Source organism: Erinaceus europaeus, chromosome 22, assembly GCF_950295315.1.
Source record: "Erinaceus europaeus chromosome 22, mEriEur2.1, whole genome shotgun sequence".
NCBI classification, from domain to species: domain Eukaryota; kingdom Metazoa; phylum Chordata; class Mammalia; order Eulipotyphla; family Erinaceidae; genus Erinaceus; species Erinaceus europaeus.
The window spans coordinates 18296191-18320201 of NC_080183.1; the positions used below are offsets into that span (position 1 = coordinate 18296191).

The following is a 24011-nucleotide window of genomic DNA, read 5'->3' on the forward strand; positions in this document are numbered from 1 at the left end:
GCTGCAGATCGGTCTTTCTCTCTCTCTCTCTCTCTCTCTCTCTCTCTCCCCCATCCCCTCTCAGTTTCTGTCTCTATCAAAATAAATAAAATTAAAAAATGAAGGTCATGCAAGAGTAACCACAGGAAAACCTGGAGGAGAAGAGTTGACCCAGCAGTGGGAAGTCCTTGACGGTTTTGAGCGCTGCGTCTAATGAAGATGCATCTGGCAGAACTTAGAACAGCCGCTGTCCCCTGCACACACGGGCGCACTTTCTCTAACAACAGGCACAGGGTGGAGGTCGACTGTGGGTGTGTTGCAAGTCGTTTATCATAAGAAAAGTTCTAAAGTTGTGAATGATGTGTTTTTGTGATGATCTGAGCGTGACCAAGATCACATCTAAATGATGGCAGCCTTTCCAGATGCTCAGCCAAACTGCAAAGACGCACACAGATGGGACCAGGGATAGTGGGAACTTGGACGTACCTTCCAGTGTGTGCGCCATCTGCATGGGGGGCTCTATCTCGCAGGCTCACAGGGGATGACCAGTGAATGAGGAGGCTGAGGTTACAGGCAGAAGGCACATCTGCAGCCATCAAAGATGTACAATACGACCAAGAAAAAAACGACCAAGAAAAAATTTTATAACGTCTCTGTCTTCACAGGACAAGGAACTTGGAGACAAGAATCCTTTTAAACCCCAAGGCGGAGGATTAGTTTTAAATGCTGTCAGGAAACTTTAAAATTAAGGAATTTTTCCACCTGAGTTTTTAAAGTTTTATCTTTATAAACTTTATACATAAATGCTGCCATCCAGTATTTAAAAATATTTCCATTTTAAATTCCAGGACAAATGTTCACTGTCAGCAACCACATCTAGTGCCCAAAGCGCCCTAAATCCCATTTGAGTCAACAATAGAGAATAATCAGACCTCAGCTATTCAGCTGAGAATTCAATCTTAAGCTGAACCAAGGGTGCACAGATTGGATCCATCATAGCATCAGCAATTTTTTTTTTTTAAACCCACGAAGGGCACAGCATCAGGCCAGTCACAATCTTCATGTGAGACCTCGACTCCCTTATCTCAGCAGACTTCAGCCCGACCCTCACTATAGTCGTTCACAGAACTGTTCCCTCTGCTGGGACAGTGGTGACAGTCCTTGTCAGGACAGGAATAGCATCCTGGCACAGGGCCTTGTATACACCAAGGCACTCACTGAACTGAGCAAGCTGTGCAGCCAGCAAAACGGCATTCAGATGAAACAGGGTCCCAGGGGCAGGGAGCACAGTAATAGGAAGATGGGCTTGAAGGGATTCGACTCCAAGTTCTACTTGGTACTTCATTGACCAGAGTAATGCGCTGCCTCATTCAATCAATTTTAAAAAGTAAATATTGTTTCAAAAATTTAAAGACCACAGCATAATTAAAGTCTGAATTGACTCAGATAGCGAATATTAAAAAACTAATGTTTCTCACTTGATTTTGAACCAGTTATGAAGAAAAGCCTGATAGTAAAGAGATGTGATTTCATTTTACACAAAATACTATTCTAATGGGATTATATAATGTCCTCGCTCTGTCAATTAAAATCACATTTCATTATCTCTAGTGGTCAATTTTACTGAACTTCGGAATATACTTGTAATAAAGCTAATGAAGTGCTAAACAGATTGTGCAACTAACTAGAAACCAAATAAATTATATTAATGACCCTTAGAGATTATTCCTTCATTTGGTGTTTGATGACTGTCCAATATGCAATATAAAGTGTCTTTCCTAGCTCTTGCTACTGTCCTCCCACTCTTGCGCGTCAAATATTTCCAGTGAAACAGAAAACAACTGCTTCAAGTGATAGCTGTATATTCAAACGAAGCAGGCCTGTTTACATGATAGCTAAGATGATTACAGTTCACAGGTGTGACCTTGTTTCTACTGCACAAATAAGTCTAAGAAACAACCCTCTATTCGGTCTACAATAAACAACCCTCTATTCGGTCTACAATAGTTGCTGACAGGTGCGGGGGGGGGGATAACCCATGGAGACAGCAGCTGAAAATAGCAAAAAGAAAGGAAAACCTCTTAGAAAGTTGAGGTCACCAATGGTAGAGACAAATAAGATGAGAATCTTTGGAAAAGCAGTCATTTTTTAGATTCAATGCTTGCTTTGCATATAACAGCAATTTTAGAACTGTGAAAAAGAACAGTCATATATCTCATATAGTAAAAAGATTCCTTTTAAGGACCATCAATAAGGCCACGATAATAAATGATGGTCTAGCACTTCACGGCTAAGCTGCTAGTAGCACTGCCTGTCCTTCACGTGAAAATGTTCTCATACGGAGATGGCTTGAACCACTCTCCCTCCCAAAAACACCGCAGAGCACAGACGTGTTCTACAATCTGGTTTTAAGCTTCGAAATCTTTTACTAGCTTAATGAAAAAGTCTTACATAGGGAATACAGTGCCAACTTCTCATTATATGTCCTCCCAGAAATTACTGAACATATAATAAGGCAAAGATAAACTAAACCCAATCACAGATGTTGAGGAGCTAAGAGTCAAAACAAACAAGCAAACAAATCCAATTAGTATGCAAAATACTGTCATGGGAAACAACCAAAAAATAGTATACTCAAAGAGTTTAAAGGGAAAGGAAGGAAGGAAGGAAGGAAGGAAGGTAGGAAGGAAGGAAGGAAGGGAGGAAGGGAAGTGCCTAACTCCTTTGCTATTGTTCTTTCCAAAACTTATCTCGGCATCTTGTCTTTTTAGCTCATCCTTGCAGATTTTATTCTCTGAGATCTTGATACACCAATTAATCTTTCCTTCATCTATTCAACTTCTTTCATACTGCATTCTTCTATGTAGCATTTACAATCATGCTCAAATATATGGTGTTCAGTAACAAGTATAAAATAATTCTATAAAAGTTATGTCTGTTCTATTCTTAAGGTCAGGATCTATTTTTTAATAATTGCATAGGTTTGATATCCTATGTGATTTTTTTGATACTCAGGCATTTAATCTTCTTCCACATGCTCTACTAAAGAGCTAATACAAGTCACTGCACAAAACTGAGCTAGAATCACTGCTGATAATACGACATAGTGTCTGTCCCTAAATGAATCCGATGCTCTCAGAGGAAACTGTCATGAAACAAATAAAAGTATAAGTGCTCCAAATCTTTCTACTATAAAACAGAATACCCAACTGAAACATTAGAAAAAAACAAACTAAAAAAAAAAAGGGACAAACTTTATTACAATTCCCAGACTGACATAAACAAAATGTAAATATTTCCTATTCAATTACTTAATCCACTTTTGCCAAATATTGGTTGATTTTGCTGTGACTCTTCCACTACCATATGCATAGATGACTCTACTATTAACTGAACCACTTCAAGATGCTCATCCTGTCACTGACTGATCCCCTTAGCCAGCAAAGGTGTGACACTTCTACTGCTTGCGACATTCTAAGCACTGAAGACATAACACTGAGCAAAAACAACAACAACAAACAAACTCAGTTCTAGTGAATTTTTTTCTGCTAAGCACACGCATAAACTGTATTTCTGTCCAAAATTCAGAGACAAAAATAAGATACTTCAGGGTAAGACAGTCCTCTGACTATCATATATACAGAAAAGCCTTAAAAATAGAATTGAAATAAAAAGCTTACTGTGATGACATCTGTTTTTGACTAAGGAGTAGGTACTAATGAAAACAAACAATCTGAGCGGTTAGTCCACGGCTGTGAAAATAATTTCTGGTATAGCTGGAAGACTACTTTCTTTCTTCCTTATCTAACTAGTACTTTCTCTTTTAGTCATAAAAGGTATCACCTAACCAAGTAGAACTAGCAATGGCCTCTTTCCATCTTACACACACATCCTTAACAAGTAACAAATGGCATTCATCAGAACATTAAGGGACTGGTGAAGATTCCACCTAGCTGACAAGTGAAAGAAATGCAACATCTATGCAAACGGGTAAGAGGATGAAATCACCTGAGGTGTTTCTAATGACCACAAAAAGAAAAAAGAAAAGTAAACTGAACACGCACATATGGAGACCCAAAAGGACTTTAAAGCAAGATGAGTTCCTTATTTTAAGAAAAGTTCATAACTGAGTTGCTGCATTGAGGGAAGTGCAAAGTATTTATATTTTTGCATCGATAGTAACTATACTGGCATATTCTGACCTGTCAGCTTGAACTGGAGTATTCCAAAAGGAGATGAAGTCCATTAAGGAATTATACTTTAAAAAAAAAATGTCCATCTTTTGTGTGTTTTTTTTCTCTTGACCATGGGGTGGAGTCTCCAAATTCCTCTTTTTTATGATTGATGAAATGTTGATTTACAAAATCATAAATAATAGGGGTACAATCCCAAAGGTCTCTACCTCCAGTGTTCTGTGTCCTCACTCCCTCCATCCAAACACATCTTTATGTGAATGTAATCAAATGAGTCACAGATATGGTCTTGTATGTGTTTTGTAGTTCCAGGTCTGATATCCAGATCTTTGATGCATCCTGAGCTCAGTTTGGTGTACGGTGTTAATTGGGGGTTTCGTTTCATTTTTATACAGGAGGCTGTCCAGTTCTTCCAACGTCTTTTGCCAAAGAGACCCTCTTTTCCCCCATCGGACAGTTTTGGCCCTTTTGTCATATGTAAAGTGTCTCTACGTGTGGGGGTTTAATTATGGGCTATTTATTAAGGAATTACATTTCAGTCTCCCTAGAGATGTAATAATTATTAACTGAGAAATTATTTATATACTTATATGTGTTTTAATATGCATATTGCTTTTTTTTTAATGAGACAGAAAGATACAGAAAGAGAGATCCCAGAACACCACTCAGTTCTGACTTCAGTGGTGCTGAAGACTGAACCTGGGACTCAGCCTCAAACACTAAAGTCTTTTTACATAACCATTATGCTAGCTCCTCAGCTCCCAGAAATTCTGTTTTTGTAAATGGCAAAAATCTAGAGAGAAAAGTTATGTAGTTTACAGTTGGGAAGGTTTAGATATGAGATTATTTCTACTGGTACAAGTAATTGCTTTAATATATTTTTAATTCTATTTACAGCATGTAAAACAATGCAATTATATAAACTATGTCATGCAAAATAGTTGTTTCATTATGTTCTATGTTAACAAATCGTAGATTTATAACTCTTGCTTTAAAGGAATAAATGTTTGCTCAGCTTTACTTTGTAAGATGATAGATATAGGTAGTACCTTGTGAACATGAATAAAAGCTATTTATCGTAAAGCACAAGGATCCTGGTTCAGGCCCCCGGCTCCCCACCTGCAGGAGGGTCGCTTCACAGGCGGTGAGCAGGTCTGCAGGTGTCTGTCTTTCTCTCCCCGTCTCTGTCTTCCCCTCCTCTCTCCATTTCTCTCTGTCCTATCCAACAACGACGACATCAATAACAATGACAATAATAACTACAACAATAAAAACAACAAGGGCAACAAAAAGGGAAAATAAATAAGTAAATAAAATTTTTTTAAAAAGCTATTTATCTCTGCGGTTTTGGTCATCGTTGGAGCTTCATCAGTCTGGGTTGAATTTTTCTGAGAGCAAGAGTGAAGCTGAGAGGCAGAAGGGGGGAGAGGATGGGCAGTAGGACCCACGCATTTACTCTATGTGCAATGATCCGGGTTCAAGGCCCCAGGCCCCAGGCCCCAGTCCCCACCTTTGGGGGCGAGGGATAGAGAGAGCTTCAAGGGCAGTGGAGCAGAGCTGTAAATGTCTCTCTCTCCCCCACCTATTTCTCTCTGCCTCTATTAAAAAAAGAAAAAGGGGAAAAAGGGAGAGAGTCTGGAAGTAGTGGTGCCAACATGCAGGCATGAAACCCAGCAATAACCTTGGTGGCAAGTAAAAACGGAAGGAGGCAGGGAGGGAGGACATCGCAGTACCTAGGTGCCGTCACTGCGGTGGGCGCTGGCTAGACCTGTACAGTGCACATGGCCGAGCACCACACTTTCCAGGTGAGCTGTTCTGCCAACCCAAGCTTCCTGAATTCTCAAAACATTAATATCATAGTGTACAAACAAGCAAACAAAAATATCTATGTGTGTATATACACATGAAATCATCATTAACACAGTAATAAGAATGGTGTCTGAAAGGAATAAACAACGTAGGCAAAGAGTAAACGTAGGAACTGAAATGAAGACAGCTTTTTGAAGAGCACTGTTACATGTCAACATCTACTTTTCCCTGGTGGTACACTGTATCCGAATCCTTTCTGGTCCTCACGGTGTAAGGCTCGACAGTAAGGCGAAGGCCTAGGAGCAGTAGAGCACAAGCAATACTACAGGCACTTGCTGCTTCCTGTTTTTGTCTCGTAGCCTTCATGAGGCATGCTCGGGCGAGACAAATCGAAATGTAGTTTCCACATCACTTTTCTTACAGCCGAACACTGCCTGTGCATTAAACCCTGCTCCCTCACTCTCCCTCCTTTTCCTCTGTTTACTTTATTATTTATTACATCTAGATATAACACCTAACTTACCTATTGATTATCTTTCTTTTCTGTTACTCCAGTTAATATAAGCTAAATAAGAACCAGATTTTTTTTCTGCTACTGTAGTTCAAAAACCTGCAACAGTGCCAGCACACACACATATATGGTAAATATTTATTGGGTTTATTCATATGGCATCGAAATCAAATAACTACCAGCATTTTGCTGGGGGCGGACATTGGCACTTTCAATTGGCTAGTAAATCACAAGTGCTCTGCACACTGAAGTAACTGAGGAAAGCTCGTAGGCTCAAAATTGTTTCCTCTTCTGGACCAAGAAGTGAGAAAGGCAACAAGATGGAGGCAGATAAGGGAGGTGTAAGGAGAAACAGTAAGAAATGGAGATAGAAGAAGTTGATTTGTTTTCCAATTGTATCAGCCCACGAATACAGACAAAGAAAACTAAAAATGAAGGCATGAACACACCTCTCTTTTCCCGATGTATTTCTTCCAGAAGCTGCTCCTGCCTTTCGATCTGTTCAAACAGACACTGTAGCTCACATTCTTTGTTTTCAGTCATATTCCGGAGTTGCTGTCTGCACAGCAACAGCTGGTGTCGCAGACTTTTCTCTCTGTTTTCTCTTTCTTTCAATTCCTCACACAGCCATTGAAGCTTTGTCTAAAGAAAGAAAGAAAGAAAGACGTCTATATCTATTTAAAAAAAATTTAAAAGCAGTAGGATTCCCATACATGAGGGGAAAAAGTCATGAAAACAGACAATAGCAAATTGATCCACTGATCTGAGAGGAGACGGGCTGAAGATTAAACTCCACAAGCTCTAGAACAAAGAGCTGAGGAGTCCCCGGCTTGGTGATAGAAGGCGGAACGGCGGGTCTTCCTCCAGCCTCCAGTCGAGAGAGACAGAAACCCCTGCACTGCAGACCCTTCGGGCCCTGTGATAACCCTCAGGACGCGGGCGGAAACCACCATCCCTTAGTTCACTGGGTGCTGCTACTGCTTCTTTCTCCTCCTCTCCCTCCTCCTCCTCTTCATGTTCTTTTATTTTACTTTGTGAGAGATTGATAGAGATAAAATATAAAGACCAGAACACTGATCAGCTCTTGCTTATGGTGGTGCTGGGGCCCGAGAACCTCGGGCCTGAAAGTCTTCTGCATAATTCTGCTGTCTGCCCAGCCCTCCTGACATTACTTTTTTTATACATCTTTTACAAAAGACAACGTCCAGTCAGGCTTATGGGCTCCTCTCAAACAACGAAACTTTTGCCAAAGACACACTGTGTAATTTTTTTTTTTAAGATTCTTTTATTCTTCTGCGAATGAAAGAGACCAGAACACATCTTCGATCAAACTTAGGTCTCATATATGCATAGCAAATTTGCTACAATTGGGCAAACTCTCCAACTATTCAATGGCAAAATCTTGACTCCCACCAGTATCCCTCAAGACAAACAGAAGTTCAGTCTGTCCCTGAAGTCTGTGAGTCTGTGTAGCACTAGCAATGAGAAACCATGCAGATAGAAAGACAAATGAAGAGTTAAGACTGTAACACTCACCATCAGGAACAACATAATAGGCCCCTGGGGAGCCCCCATAGGACCTTGCCCTCATGTGGATCAACAAGGTAGAGAATGTTCCATCCTCTGAAGGGGGGTTGGACAACATACTGTACCACCTAAGGAAGATGGGTCCTGAAATTGTGGCAGCTTGGAAAGTTCCTGCTCGTGACCACAGAATGTGAGCTCAGATCTACAGGGATGCAGAGGTCACACTGGCTGCTAAGCTGAATATGGGCCCCAGATCAAATCGATGGGGTTTACAGTCAACAATATTTATACACCTTTCCCATATTTGGGAGCTACTCTCTTCCCTGATCCAGCTTTCTAGCCCTCTTTCCAGCCATGACATCATCTTCCCCAGACAGTAATTTGGGTTCACCTGCATATCAGATGTCAGGATCAGGCAAAAACTAATAAAGTCACGGGCACTTGTTAGAGAAATATCCAGCATCTTCATTAGGTATCTTGAGGAAACAGCTTGGAGCACAGTATAGAAATAACTTTAACAGTTATCTGGCTAGGCTATTAATCAGAGTGCAAGCACCATTCTATTACCCACTCACAAGTAGCATCTTACAGATTATGTAGTAAACAGGCTCATTTATTTAACTACATCAACAAGTATTACTAAATAAACAAAAATAGGTAGTTGTAAATAAATAGGGTGGTTTTCTTGTTGTTGTTTTATCTTTGTAGTTGAAATTATACAAGTAATGGGCCCGGTGGTGGTGCACCCAGCTGAGTGCACATGTTACCATGTGCAAGGACCTGGCTTCAAGCCCCCTGGTCCCCACTTGCAGGGGTAAAGCTTTGCAAGTGGTGAAGCAGTGCTACAGGTGTCTCCCTGTCTCTCTTCCTCTCTATGTCCCCTTTCCCTGTTGATTTCTGGCTGTCTCTATCCAATAAATAAATAAATAAATAAAGATTTAAATAAACTAAAAAGAGAAAAAGAAATTAAGAGAATTAAGTGAAAATGTTCATAAGAATCTGGGTAAAATAATCTTTTTAATCTGAGCCTTCTACTGAGATTGAGTGCAATAATTATACTAAAGTCACTAAGGAGTGACTCTAAGCAAAAGCCCTAGGAAAGTAGAACATTTGAATAAAAAATTATAGCTGGGGGTCGGGCGGTGGCGCAGTGGGTTAAGCGCATGTGGCGCAAAGCGCAGGGACCGGCGTACGGATCCCGGTTCGAGCCCCCGGCTCCCCACCTGCAGGGGAGTCGCTTCACAGGCGGTGAAGCAGGTCTGCAGGTGTCTATCTTTCTCTCCCCTTCTCTGTCTTCCCCTCCTCTCTCCATTGCTCTCTGTCCTATCCAACAACGAAATGCGTCAACAAGGGCAATAATAATAACCACAACGAAGCTACAACAAGGGCAACAAAAGGGGGAAAAAATGGCCTCCAGGAGCGGTGGATTCATGGTGCAGGCACCGAGCCCAGCAATAACCCTGGAGGAGGAAAAAAAAAAAAATTATAGCTGATGTCATTAGCGATGATATTAGGACCCATGATTTAGCTGCTTTTAAGTACTGTGCTTGCTTTGCCAGAATTCCAAATACAATTTTGAAAGGAAAGGTGGAAATGTTTATATAAGAACCTAGGCTAAAGAAAGAAGGTGGCAATTTTTAAGACTGGACTAGGCTAGTAAAACCAAAACGGAACCAAAACGGCAAAATTCAGATCAAAGTCAACCTCAAAATATGAGGCTTACAACGACACTGCTTCCATTCCACAACGTAGTTATGGACATATGTAATCAAGATGCAAAATAGTTCTGCAACAGTAATAAAATTTAACAGTAGGAAACACTGGTTTCTGTCACTGAGTTAGATTTGAGCTCCGCCTTTTTATATATGTATCCCTCCCTCTCCCTCTCCCACTCCCTCTCCCTCTATCCTAATCAGAATACTGCTCAACTCTGGTTTATGGTGACAGTGGAGTTTGAACCTGAGACTTTTGCTATTTCAAACAAGAAAGTCTTCATAGCTAATCTTTATGCTATGTTCTCAGCCCTATATATCTTCTTAAGTTAAAAAAAAGTTCACTCCTTTGTTACAGAGAAATATAGAAAACACTTTTGTAAAAGTAAACTGAGGGGCTGGGTGGTGGTGCACCTGGTTGAGCACATATGTTACAGTGCACAGGGACCTGGGTTCGAGCCCCCATCCCCACCTGCAGTGGCAAAGCTTTGCAAGTGGTGAAGCAGTGCTGCAGGTGTCTCTCTGCCTCTCTCCCTTTGTCGCCCTTCCCTCTTGATGTCTGGCTATCTCTAGCCAATAAATAAATAAAGATAATGGAAAAAATTAAATTAAACTGAGCATGTCTTATATATACAATCTGAAGTGAACCTCCAACAGATAAATCTCTATCTGGATCACATTTTGGTATCAATACTGGAAGGATAAAATAATGGATTACTCATACCCTTCAATAGGAATAAACATACTAGGTCTAGTACTAATGGACGACAATGTTTAAAAACTCATGCCGGGAGTCAGGCTGTAGCACAGCGGGTTAAGCGCAGGTGGCGCAAAGCACAAGCATCGGCATAAGGATCCCAGTTCGAGCCCCGGCTCCCCACCTGCAGGGGAGTCGCTTCACAAGCGGTGAAGCAGGTCTGCAGGTGTCTTATCTTTCTTTCCCCCTCTCTGTCTTCCCCTCCTCTCTCCATTTCTCTCTGTCCTATCCAACAACAACGACAGCAATGATAACTACAACAATAAAACAACAAGGGCAACAAAAGGGAATAAATAAATAAAATTAAATTAAAAAAAACTCATGCCACCAGAAAGACAATAAACATTACCTTAAGCTTTATATTCACTGCAGATCACACTGTCAGTAGGAAGAAACTGGCAGGAGATAAACCCTTTTCAGTAACTAACTAGCTTTATGTGCTTAGATCCAGCTCAAAACCCACTGGGTCTCAGCTGCACAACAAGAAGGTCAAAAAGCATGGATCTCCAAGGCTGCTTCAGTGGTAACACTTCGAAATGAAAGGGAAAACCAAATTCTTGGCAATACCCAGAGCCCATTACACTGTAAAAGGTGCGAGCTTCAAGATGGGTGCAAACATAGCAACGCAGGAAGGCCCCTAATCACTTGCAAGTTTCGTCTTTCGATATGATCTTAAGGTTTACAGTTCCAGCACATAGAGGAATAGATATACTGAAGGTGATCAATACAGTATAGTCACAGGCTTGAGTGGTGGCTCAATAAAGTGCTCAGCTCACATGTGTGAGGCTCTGCGCTTGATTCCAGAATCACATAAAAGTGACAAGGAAAACTGTGCGGCAGAAGTGTATTTTGCTTTTGTTCTCTCTACAGCAGGAGAAGAGAGGGCAGGTGGGGTCATACCTGGAAGAGCACAAGTATTACCATGTGCAAGGACTGGGGCTGAAGCTCGCAGTCCCCACCTGCAGGGGATAAAAATCTTCGTGAGTAGTGAAACAGTGTTGCAGGTATCTCTGTGTCTCTCTCCCTATCCATCTCCTCTTACCCTCTCGATTTCTGTCTCTAGCACCTAAGTAAATAAGTACGTCCTATTAATACAAAACAAAACAAACAAAAAACAGGAGGCGGTTGGTCTGGGCAGGTGGCTCGGTGAGAATACAGGAGACCAAATGTGGCTAAGTCACTGGGTTACTTTGCAGTCAGTATGTGGTTCTAGCCCTCTGCTGTCCCCACAATCGTTTTCTCCACACACGCTCTTTTCTCTTTGCCTGGCTGGCAGTGAGATTCATCAGAGGCCCTGGTCTCCATAGCAGCTTCTGCATCTTTATCACACATCTCTCATATAACATTTACTGAAACGTTAGCATTTCAAGAGAAAGCATACTTCTCAGGAGGAAGAACCATGCTTTAATTATTATGTCTGTAGCATCTGATATAACATCTAGGATATAGTGGCCACACAGTGAATTGCTCTTGAGCTGAACAGCTTGGTCCATGCATGACTCAGACGAATTTTTTTAAGACCAAAGCAAATCCCTAATATTTGGTAATTCCCAGTCCATCTTGACATTCTTCCTTCCCCAAAGTCTCATGTTTACCATCCATCTGTGAGCTTGAGTCAGCTCTTATTTGGATTTCATGTTTATGTCACTACTGACAACAATGCAGCAGTGACAAAATTCCGCACCAGTCCTCTAGTTCTCAAATTAACACTAGCACAAGAAATGCACTTGGCAGATTTATGAAAACAATCACCAAATGCCCTCAGAGGTCCTTCTCATACTGCAAGCTGTCAGGACAGACCTGCTGAACAGCAATTCCACTTTCTATGCAGGTTTTATCCTCTGACTTCAGATCTTATCTTCAGTACTTATAGACCTGTCCAGCCATGGTTTGTGGGAATTACAGCATGGTAGCCCACCAATAACCCAATCCATCTTTCTAGTAAATAGATTCAATTCCTCCTTAGTTTCTTGGTCAGCATGGCATTGCTTATCGTGACCACTTCACACTGAGGAACACTTTTCTCCTGCAGTATTCAAACTCATCTCATCAGAAGTTCAATTCCATTAAATGATAAGGGAAAGCAGTTCAGAAGCTCCCAAATTAAAGAGCTATGACTAAGAGTCATCTCTGACTCTTATAATTTAACTCAGCGACAACAGCAAAAGCATTCTGTTCAGTAATGATACAAGATTTTAACTTTAGAGAAATTCCAAGTACATACACTGCCCCTGTTGTCACTGGTGAGTAGGGGGGAGAGAGAAAGGAATTGTTTTATGAATACACCCTTGCCAATATTCTATTTTTATGTTCTAACTTTCCTATGCAGGTGTCAGAAACACAGATATGCACTTAGTTCTATAAAATATGTATAGGCATGCATGGCGGTGTGCCTGTTAGAGTGCACACGTTACTACGTGTAAGAACTCAGGTTCAAGACCCAGGTTCCCGTGTGCAATGGGGGAGCTTCACGATCAGTGAAGCAGGACTGCAGACGCCTTCCCTTCTCACTCTGTCTGTGGATCGACCTTCCCTCTCAGTTTTTCTCTGTCTCTATTCAAAAAGTGAGAAAACGAGAGAGAGAGAGAGAGAGAGAGAGAGAGAGAGAGCTAGCTGTAGGGACTGGTAGATTCCTTGTACAGGTACCAAGTCACAGTGATAACTCTTGTGGCACTTTAAAAAAAAAGATAGCATCATTATTCATAAAATAGGAACACTTACAAGATCATATAAATTTCAATGTTCAAACACAATACTGTTAACATTTTTATATATATGACAAAAAGGCCAAAAGTATAAAATGGGGAGAAGAAATTCACTTCATTCCATAGTGTTGGGAAAACTGAATAGTCACAAGCAAAAGAATGAAGCTGGATCACTATCTCACAGTATCAGCAAAAGCTAACTCAAAACAGATGAGATAACTGGATGCTAGACACCAAATCATCAGCTACAATAAAGACAACAGAATAAACACTTCATGAAATCAACTAGGGAGATGTCTTGGGTGATTTGATTCCAGCCACAAGGAAAACAAAAGCAAAAGTAAACAGGTTAGATTATATCAAACAAAAATGATTCTGCACAACAAAGGCAACAATGCAACTGCTATTCTACTGAGTGGAAGGAGATACTCGCACAGCATACACCTGGTAAGGAGTAATTATCTAACATGTATAAAGAACCCACAAAACTCAACAACTACAAAAGTAAATAAAACAAGTCTCCCAAAAAGTAAGGTTAACATTTGGACAAACACTTGACCAGCTAAGGCACAGAGATGGCCAATGGGAACAAGAAAATGTCTGTGTCGCATATAGTTATGAGAGCACACATCAAAATAATGAGATCGCACCTCACACCTGTGGACATGGCTCATATAAAAGTCCAGAAACAGGGGCCAGAGGGTGGTGCACATAGTTAAGCGCGCACAGGACAGTGCGCAAGGACCCAGGTTCAAGCCCCTGGTTCCTACTTGCAGGAGGAAAGCTTCACAAATGGTAAAGCAGGGCTGCAAGTGTCTGTCTCTTTCTCTCACTCTATCCCCCTCCTCCCCTCTCAATTTCTCTCTGTCTCTATCTAACAATAAATAAATAGATTAAAATAAAAATGACTTAGAAAAAAAAAGTCCAGAAACGAATGCTGGTGAGGGTGTAGAGAAAAAAGAAGACCCATGCATTTCAGGAATGTGAATTGTCTCAAACCATTGGAAAACAATATGCAGGTCCTCCAAGAAATTCAAAATTAAGCCATCACATAATCCAGTTAATTCCATTTCTAATTACAGATCAGAAAAACACTTAACTGAAAAGACATATAGGTATCAATGTTTATTGCAATGCTATTTATCACAGAAAAGTGCTGGGTCAACCGAAAGCCCTGTGACAGATGAAGGAGAAAGAAAACATGTCATATACGCACATGGGAATACAATTTGGCTACGAAGAAGGACGGAAACGCCTCTGTCTGCGACAACATGGAGCACGACGGAGAGGACCTGCCAAAGCAAAACGCCTCAGAAGAAGGGTAAATGCTGGGGTCTCTCTTGTACGTGGGATATAAAGCAAGAAACCAAGCGAACAGAGAGAGTCAAATGGAAATAAACCTGCAGGTGCTGCAAAAAAAGAAGTTAGCACAAGGGGAGGAGAGAGAAGTCTGTGGAGGTGAAAGTCTCAGTGCACCTTGGCAGAGGGAAGGGGGTGCTGAGTTGGTGGGCATGGCGTGGTGACGCACATGGGGTACGTCGTGATATCATACCCTAGAAACGTAGAGCCGTGCCAACCAGTGGGACTTCAGCTTAAAATGACTTTAGATGCTCTGTAATGCGTGCAGGAGACAAAGGAATCTGGCTCACCACTCTCCACCTGGACCCTCCTTGCGCGTCTCAGAGCAGGAGCGGGATTTACTCAGACACGCTCATGCTTCCCAGTGCTATATCCAGACACTTCTTGGAAACTAGAGATTGTCTACAGGCCTTTTGTAGGGTCAAATTAGATGATGCACTTTTCCAGAAACTATGACTTGCTGACAGCTTCATACTCCGCAACCCCAAGCACAAATCATAATTAATTCCTTCTCATACATTCCTTTGCTCATGTCTTCGTGTTTCATCAGTAACTACACACTTGAAAGATTTGTCAAATTTATTTTGATTTCTTTGCCCCTTTCATGTTTCCAAGACATGTGTACACACGCGCGCACACACACACACACACACACACACAATCAATCAATCAATCAATCAATCAATAATCGTGACCAGATGAACAAAGGCTTTGGATACTATCATTCACATTAGTAAGAATATTAATTGTGAGCCTGACACAGCATCCAATTCATTACTCACAGGGTTTTGCAAAGTCACAAACCTTCCCTGAAACTTCCTTTTTCTCTTATGCTTAGATAAGAATACTGTTCAAACATAGAGGTTCTTCCTTGTAGGTGGGGGGGCATCATTCACAGAACCACAACTACTGTATAATTGTTGTCTTACAGAATTCAAAAAGGATAAAATTATTTTCCTTTTAAAACTTAAACGCTATCCTAAAATGCTAAATATTGGTATATGAATGAACCATCCTATGTGGTCAGGTCATAATTTCCAATATATTTTAGCTTATGCATTTCCAAGTTAATGATATATGAAGTAATAACTCTGTGGTGTAAAAAGAAACGCTTTGTGAAAAACTAGCAAGTGTCCCATTTATTTAGTTCTGCTTACCTTTCAAAGAACCATGAAGTAGGGAAGTTATCTTCAGAACATAGTCTGCCCCTCCCATTTTTAATTTTATTTATTTATATTTATTTATTTTCCCTTTTTTTGTCCTTGTTTTTCATTGTTGTTGTAATTATTATTGTTGTTGTTATTGATGTCTTCGCTGTTGGGTAGGACAGAGAGAAATGGAGAGAGGAGAGGAAGACAGAGAGGAGGAGAGAAAGACAGACACCTGCAGACCTGCTTCACCGCCTGGGAAGCGACTCCCCTGCAGGTGGGGAGCGGGGGCTCGAACCAGGATCCTTATGCCGGTCCTTACACTTCGTGCCATGTGCACTTAACCCACTGCGCTACCGCCCGACTCCCCACCCCCCATTTTTTAAATAAAGAAACAATATCCCCAGATCGGTAAAGGAATTTGCTTGAGTCACACAGAGATTTGGCAGAAGTCAGTTTACTCCCAGGAACCAAGACATGTAAGTATTTATGTGTGAAATGAAGGTCAGCTCACTGGCCTTTGCACATTAACTAATCACAAGTAGATGTAAGAAGAGTTTCTCTACCAAGCAATCTAACTTTAATGCGTGAACACTTCTGCCTTCTGCTACGTTATCATTCCATTCTTACAGACTTGAGATCCTTTTAAAATGTTAGAATTTATACACTATAGTGACATCTTCCCAGCAATGAAGTGCAATAGCTTCACACACTCACTTGAACAAAATGTATGATTGTCCCTAATAGGATGTCTTGAAGATCATAACTTTTATAAAGTTAGAATTCTAAGATTAATTACCTTGCTTTCTGCTAACCAGCGATGTGGGTCATAATTAATATCAGGGCTAGATGAAAAAACCTACAAAAAAAAAAAAAAGAAGAAATAGTCTATTAGGAGTAAATTTTTCTTTAAAATCAACTGACACACATAAAAGTGTTCACCATAACATTCAAAGATTAGTCCACATATTTAAGGATTTCAAATAAGTAGGCTGAGGAGATAGCACAAAGGTTACACAAAAATGACTTTTATGTCTGAGGCACCAAAGGTTCCAGGATCAACCTCCAGCATAACCAGAAGTTAGAGTTGAGCAGCACAATGGTAATAAGTTAATAAATAAATAGAGACAAGTTCACTTTAAGAACCCATCAGTCTAAACTACCATTTATCCAAATGTCTATTCACACAAGAATGTATTCATGCATATCTATATGCAATTATATACTGATAATTTTAGCTCAAATGTACAGCCATAGAAAAATCAACTCAATTGTGATCATCGCTGGGATCTCTTAGGAGTTGGTCCCAGAGTTCTGCATGACAACAGGTCTTAATTAAGCCAGTTTCCTTTATATTTGTTTCCCCTTTTTTGCCTCAATCCTATTCCACACAATATATTCACAGTGTGCTAGAAGTAACTACATGGAAATTTACTTCTTTGTCTCGTTTATTCTTCTTTAATTTTAAACTATGAATGCCATTTTGTCTCCTTAATGGTCGTGTAAAACTGGCAGAAAGTAATCAGCATGACTTCCAGCAAATATGGATTTAAAACCCTATGATTTATATGCTGTCAGTATTAGTCGCTCTGATTATCTGCACACCTGCTCTTCTATAGTATTTCTTGTCAGATATCCCTGTGCTTTTACGGAGATGAAGCTGCCCTCATGCGTTGTCAATGTAAGCTCAAGTTTTCCCAGTTTCCATGTTCTTTGAGTCATGTGATACCTATGAGATATTTTGAAGACCTTACAGCAATTTTCGATACCTATTCTCAAATAATCCCACACTTCCTGCTGTACATGAACATCTCTCCCCTATAAAACACCATTAAGAGATTCATCGGGATGATGATGAATTTAAAGATGGTGAATTTAAAATGGCTGCCAGTCCACAGGCCACACAGGTATGCTGCTGTCCTCCTAATAAATATTACTTTTTTATTGGGAAGTCAATGGTTTACAGTACAGTTGCTGGTACATGGGTGCAACTTCTCATCTTAAAAATTACCTGACACTAGGATCCAAACTGTAAGAGACAAGATGTGACATCTTGCATGAGATGAGTCTTCTTACTGACCCCAGTTGGAACTTGCTAGATAGAGTTAATTCAATATCGTCTAGGTTGTGTTTTCCATCAAAACAACTTCCTAAAGGACCTCAGCACTGCAGATGGATAAATGAGCTGGGATGGTAAAATCAGTATCCTCTCGGAATTGTGTCTCTCCTTAATGGAGAGACAGTTCTTTTCAACGTGGATACTGGCAACCATCTATGTTGGTGCTGAGACTACTTGTGAAGTTACATCTGGCTCCAGGTTATTCACTCATTTAACTAACAGATATTTATCAAGTATGCTGTGTTCTTATGACTTTTCTCACTATCAAAAAATCACTCAATCTCATACATTGCTTCTCAGCAATCCTTCCTTAGTCACATAGTTCATAGTGTTATCTTCTTCTAATTATTTATCTTGTTAAATGATTATAAATATCCATTTGTTATTATTACATGTTTTGGTTGTTAAGTGCTATAGTCACACCTATATCAGAGTTTCAATTAAATCTTTAGTGATACAGTGTAAGGTTTAAATATAAAATAATTTGACATAAGTACAAGTAATGTTCATAATCTGAGGGTTGTCTTACAGACTGCCATAAATGTTAATGCCCAAGAGAATAACCTAGTTCATTTTCAAGTGGTGTCACAATCTTTAAGTCGCAAGATATCATCTGAGAAATTAAGGTATAAACTAAATGAGTTCTAGAACTGTGCACAGTGCCAGAAAAACTATTAACTGCATATCGAGATATTATCATCAGTAAATAAGCGTCAAGGTGTACTGTGAAAAGAGGGAGCACTAAAAGGGTTATTCGTCACAAAAAATGAAAAAAAGAGTATTTTAAAGACCCTACACAATAGTGAGAGCTAGCATTAGTTTAATATGCAGCAGTAGTACAAGACAACATATAACATGCATCCTTTTTTAATCTCTCATTTTGATTTTCCATCATAATAAGACAAAAAAAATGAGACAGGAATTCTTAGAGAAGATACACATCATATAACTTATCTAAGGTTAAGATGAGCAATTTGGAGGATGCGGGTGAAGCCAACATTTTTATTTATTTAAATTCTATCCCCTTTATGCTTTATTGCTCACACCAGAAGATAGGAAAAAGTACACAAAATTATGAAAACATTATTGAAAAAATAATGTATCCAGCTTTCATTTGACATGTTCATAATTATTTTACAGTGGTGGTGCTTTATTGTATAATTGTCCTGAAGTATTCAAACACTGTATATAGTCACCAAAATGAAGTAAGTGAAAATAGAAATGGTGACTGGGAAACTGAAGTGTAATTAGAAATAATGTCGGAGGGGTGGAGCCAAGATGGCAGCTTGGAGACAAAGCCTGGTGTGAGCTCCAAAAGGAAGCAGCTTTCAACCTGGGATTCTTGGGAGAGGGTAGGATTTGGGGGCCAGCCGTGGAGAGAGACCAAGGGGTGGTCAGGGTGACACCAAAGAAGCCTCCTATAACCCAAACCTTTATGGTAAACAGAGGCCTTAAAGGACAAAGGAAAGGAGGGTCTTTGGCTCCACTACTTCTGAACTCCTCCTCCCCCACCCCCAAACCAGCTCCCACCAGCTGGCCAGCTGCTCCAGGAAGCTTAGAATGTGGAGCTAATTTCTTTGCCAAGATTCCTGACTCAGCAGGGGCCTCATTCTAAGCCTTTTTTTCTTTTCTTTCTTTTTGAAGGGGGCTGAAAAATTGTTGAATTATAACACTGCAATACCTTAAATCCATAATATCAATAAATGTCAATGGCTTAAGCTCACCCATTAAAAGGCACAGAACCAACCATATGGTGCTTGCAAGAATCCCACCTGACCTAACAAGGCAAACACAGACTTAATGTGAAAGGATGGAAAACTATCATACAAGCTAATGGACCACAAAAAAGGGCAGGAGCAGCCATTGTCATCACTGACATAATAAACTGTGAATAAAATAATAAAGGATAGGCAAGGCCATTACATAATGACCAGAGGATCAATCAACCAAGAAGATTTAAGAACTATTAACATCTATACACCCAGTGAGGGCCCATCTAAATGCATCAAACACCTACTGAAAGAACTACAAAAATACATGAATAGTAACACAACAATAGTGGGGGACTTCAACACCCCACTCTCACACTTAGATCAACTAAGCAAAGAGTCAACAAAGAAACAAGATAATTAATCAAAGAGATGGACAGACTAGACCTCCTGGACATTTTCAGAGTTCTTCACCCCAAAAAAACTGGAACACACATTCTTTTTCCTGATACAATATTTAAATATACAATACTACATTGTTAATTTGTGCTTCGTTTAGATGAGATTAGGATTCTTGAAGTCATATGACTATTATATATATATATATGAGCACAGGAGGCCAGAAGGAGAGAATAATGGTCACACAAAAAGACTTTCATTCCTTAAGCTCTGAGGATCCTAGGGCAGCCCCAGCACCACCAGAAGCCAAGACTAAGCAGGGTTCTAGTTAAAAGATCATAATAGAGTTAGGGCAATAGCACAATGATCATGCAGAAAGCACTTCATGCCTGAGGCATCAAGGGTCCTAGAGTTAGTCCCTAGTACTATCATAAGACAGAGCTGAGCAGTGCTCTGTTAAAATATATATACTACTACTAATAATAATAATAAGTGAACCTTTTACTATAATAAAATTAATTTTTAAGTTTTGGTTTTTAAGAAGTAGCATTATAACAAGTCTCAAAGAGATAGTTTTTCCTAAACTCAGTTGCTTCTCCTATTAAGTTCACAGCACACACACACATATATTTAAAATTCCATGAGCTCTACAAAATTTCGTAGCGGAACGCAACAGTAAAGAAAGAGGGGGGGGGGAATGTTGTGATAGTCAAGTATGCACTTGGCCATGCTTAAGGATCTAGGCTCAAGCTGCCAGTTTCCATACCACACAAATGGGGAATTTGTATGAGTTCACAGAATTAAAGAGTTTGAGATGTGCTAGATTAGGATTTGTTTTCAGGACATGTGACTGGCTTGGTCTCTACCCCAACACTAAAACTTTCTCAATATCAGCAATAAAGATGACTCGTTTTCTTATCCTTTGTGGAAAAAAAAAGTAAAGAAAAGAAATAAAAAGAAAGAAACACACATTAATTTCCTGCAAGAACTTTACATTCACAACTAGGTTGACTAGAACAAGAGGCCTGGCTTCCAGCTAAGTTCAGTTTTTTTGACATGCCTTCCTCAGGAAAACTTAATCACTTCAAACTTTTGATTTAGAGTCAGAGCCAGGTTACTTTCAGGGTTTAGCAGACATTAATAGGCATAATTTCACTCCTGTGACTGGAGAGTAAGGATGTCCAGGAGGAGGAGGAGATGGAGGGATGGACTGTCAGCCACAGTCAGAACATTTACTAGTTCATGGCTTCAGCTTTTAACTCATGGCTGTGTTTCAGACCCCAATACCACAGTAACAGTCATCAAAGATCAATGATCACTGCTGATTCTAACAGATACAGCAGTAGTGACACGAGTGAAGTTTAGAAGCTTTCAGAATTATCTGCATGTGACACAATGGGCACAAATTTATACATATCATTGGGGGGATAAAAAAGATAGCAACAAGCTAGTTTGGTACAGGACTCCCACAAACTGTCAATATGTAAAATGAAATTTTTAAAAAAGCAAGTGATATCTGTACAGCACAACAAGGAGACACTGCAATAAAGCTGGGTGTGCAGGTGCACCTCGACACAGCCACTGCACAGAAACTAGCACTTAACAGATGGGAATCAAAGATATACTGACAACAGCCAAACAGAGGTATAAGACGGTGTAAAAGTAAATTTCCAGTTCTGGACTAAGGAGACAGCTTAATGGTTATGCAAAAGCTTTTCATGATTGCTTCATGATCTAAGGCTCTGACTCCCAGGGTCAATCGCTGGCCAGTGTGCGTCTCTCCTCCTCCACCCTCCTCTTTTTCATTCTTGTATTAATAAATACAATTTTAAAAATATTTTTTAATTTAGTTATCTTAATTTCAAGGGATTGATTTGTAAGCCCTTTTGTAGGAGAAGACAAGACATTCAATGATGAATTCAATTTTATCATGACTATGCAATGAAGTAACTCATTCTAAAAATGGAAGTATTTTTTAAATAAAACTCTTGGGAATAAAAATGTGACAACCATGCAATTATGTATAAACACCTGCTGTAATTCATATATTATCACACTAACTCAAATATGGAATGAGAATTCATAGTTACTTTCAGTTTCTCCAGGGAGTCCCTTGAGAAAGTTTTACAAGCTGCATCAATTTCCTTCCCTATCACACCAAGAATGGATTCCTGTTCTGTCTCCAGGCAAAGAAGTTGATCCTTGAGCTGCAATCTGGCCTCTTCCATCCTCCTTAAGTTTTCTTCTTCATTGCTTATCTGTCTTTCCTATGGCATAAAGAAATCAAAACAGAAGTCAGTTAGTAAATGGAGGTGTAAAAACAACTGTAGCATCTCTACAGTAACTCAAAGTTACTAAAATATTAGTCCTACTCATTTATGGAAGTCAAGTTATAGTGAATTCAAAAAACAGTGCAGCAGATGGGGAGATAACAAAGATTATGCAAAAGACTTTCAAGTCTTGACAGGCCTAGACCTCGAATAGATCCCTCTCTCCACTGTTACTGGTCATCTCTATCAGGAACAACACAATAGACCCCTTTCTGGGCACCCATAAGACCTTGCCCTCAATGTGGATCAACAAAGGTAGAGAGTGTTCCATCCTCTGAAGGGAGGCTGGGCAACATACTCTGTGCTACACCTGAGGAAGATGGGTGCTGAAATTGGGGCAGCTTGGAACGTTTCTACTCATTTCTACATCTACGGGGATGCAGAAGTCACATAGGCTCCTAAGCAGAATATGGGCCCCAGATCAAATTGATGGGGTTTACAGTCAATAGTATTTATACAGCTTTCTCATATTTGGGAGTTACTCTCTTCCCTGATCCAGCTTTCTAGCCCTTTTTCCAACCATGACATCATCTTCCCAGGCAATAACCTAGGTCCACCTGCATATCAGATGTCAGGCTCAGAAAAAAAAGGAAGAAAGAAAGAAAGAAAGAAAGAAAGAAAGAAAGAAAGAAAAGAAAAAACTAGTAAAGTCATGGGCCCTTTGGAATATAACTAAAATATGCCTACTAGCTATCTACAAAATGGAGAGCCCCAAATCTTCATCTGCAATATTCCAACCTTTAGGTTCATGATTAGTCAACAACAATTTGTTTGGCTTTATATGTTAACTCTTCTTTCAGCCATCAAGTTCCAGATGCTACCGTGATGCCAACCGGCCTTTCTTGGGAAGACAACCCCACCAATGTGTCCTGGAGCCCTGCTTCCCCAGAGCTCTGCCCCACTAGGGAAAGAGAGAGACAGGCTGGGAGTATGGATCCACCTGCCAACACCCATGTTCAGCGGGGAAGCAATTACAGAAGCCAGAACTCCCACCTTCTGCTCCCCACAATGACCCTGGGTGCATACTCCCAGAGGGATAGAGAATAGGAAAGCTATAAGGGTTAGGGGATGGGGTACGGAGTTCTGGTGGTGGGAATTGTGTGGAGCTTTGGCCCTCTTATCCTATGGTTTCGTCAGTGTTTCCTTTTTATAAATGAAAATTAAAAGAAGAAGAGGAGGAGGAGGAGGAGGAGGAGGAAGGGGAAGGAGAGGGCAAGGGGAAGAATAAGGAGAAAAAGAAAGAGTTTCATGTCTCAGGTTCCAAAGGACTGTGGCTCAATTCCCAGCATTAGCATAAAGCAGCCATAAGGCAGAGCTCAGCAGTGCTCTAGTTAAAAATAAATAAACAAGCAATTGATATTAAATATCAAACTGGTACACAAAAAGAAAAAATAATAACTCAAGAAAAACATGGCTCAAAGAACTGAATAGGCAGTTTTCTAAAGAAGAGATACACATGGCCCACAGACATATACAGAAATACTCCAGGCGGCCAGGCGTTGGCACACGTGTTACAGTGTGCAAGGATATGGGTTCAAGCCCCGGTCCCCACCTATAGGGGGAAGAAGCTTCATGAGTAGTGAGTGAAGCAGGGCTGCAGGTGTCTCTCTGTCTCTTTCCCTCTCTATCTTCCTCTCCCCTCTCAATTTCCCTCTGTATCTAGCCAATAATAAATTAAGAAGAAAGATTTTTTAAAAAGAAACAAAAATAGAAATACTCCACCTCACTTATCATCAGAGAAATGCAAATCAAAA

At 40.2% G+C, this 24011-nt stretch overlaps 1 protein-coding gene across 14 annotated transcripts in view; it reads right to left on the reverse strand.

Moving 5' to 3' along the window:
- The window catches only part of CEP128 (centrosomal protein 128), a 278921-nt gene that overhangs the window by 154045 nt on the left and 100865 nt on the right, over positions 1 to 24011 (reverse strand). For all 14 annotated transcript variants that reach the window (XM_060181353.1, XM_060181351.1, XM_060181361.1 and 11 more), the window contains 3 exons: positions 22018 to 22194; positions 16500 to 16559; positions 6942 to 7134 (listed from right to left, as the gene is read on the reverse strand). In XM_060181353.1, coding sequence (XP_060037336.1) covers positions 6942 to 7134; positions 16500 to 16559; positions 22018 to 22194 — 430 coding nt within the window. The remainder of the gene's footprint in view (positions 1 to 6941; positions 7135 to 16499; positions 16560 to 22017; positions 22195 to 24011) is intronic.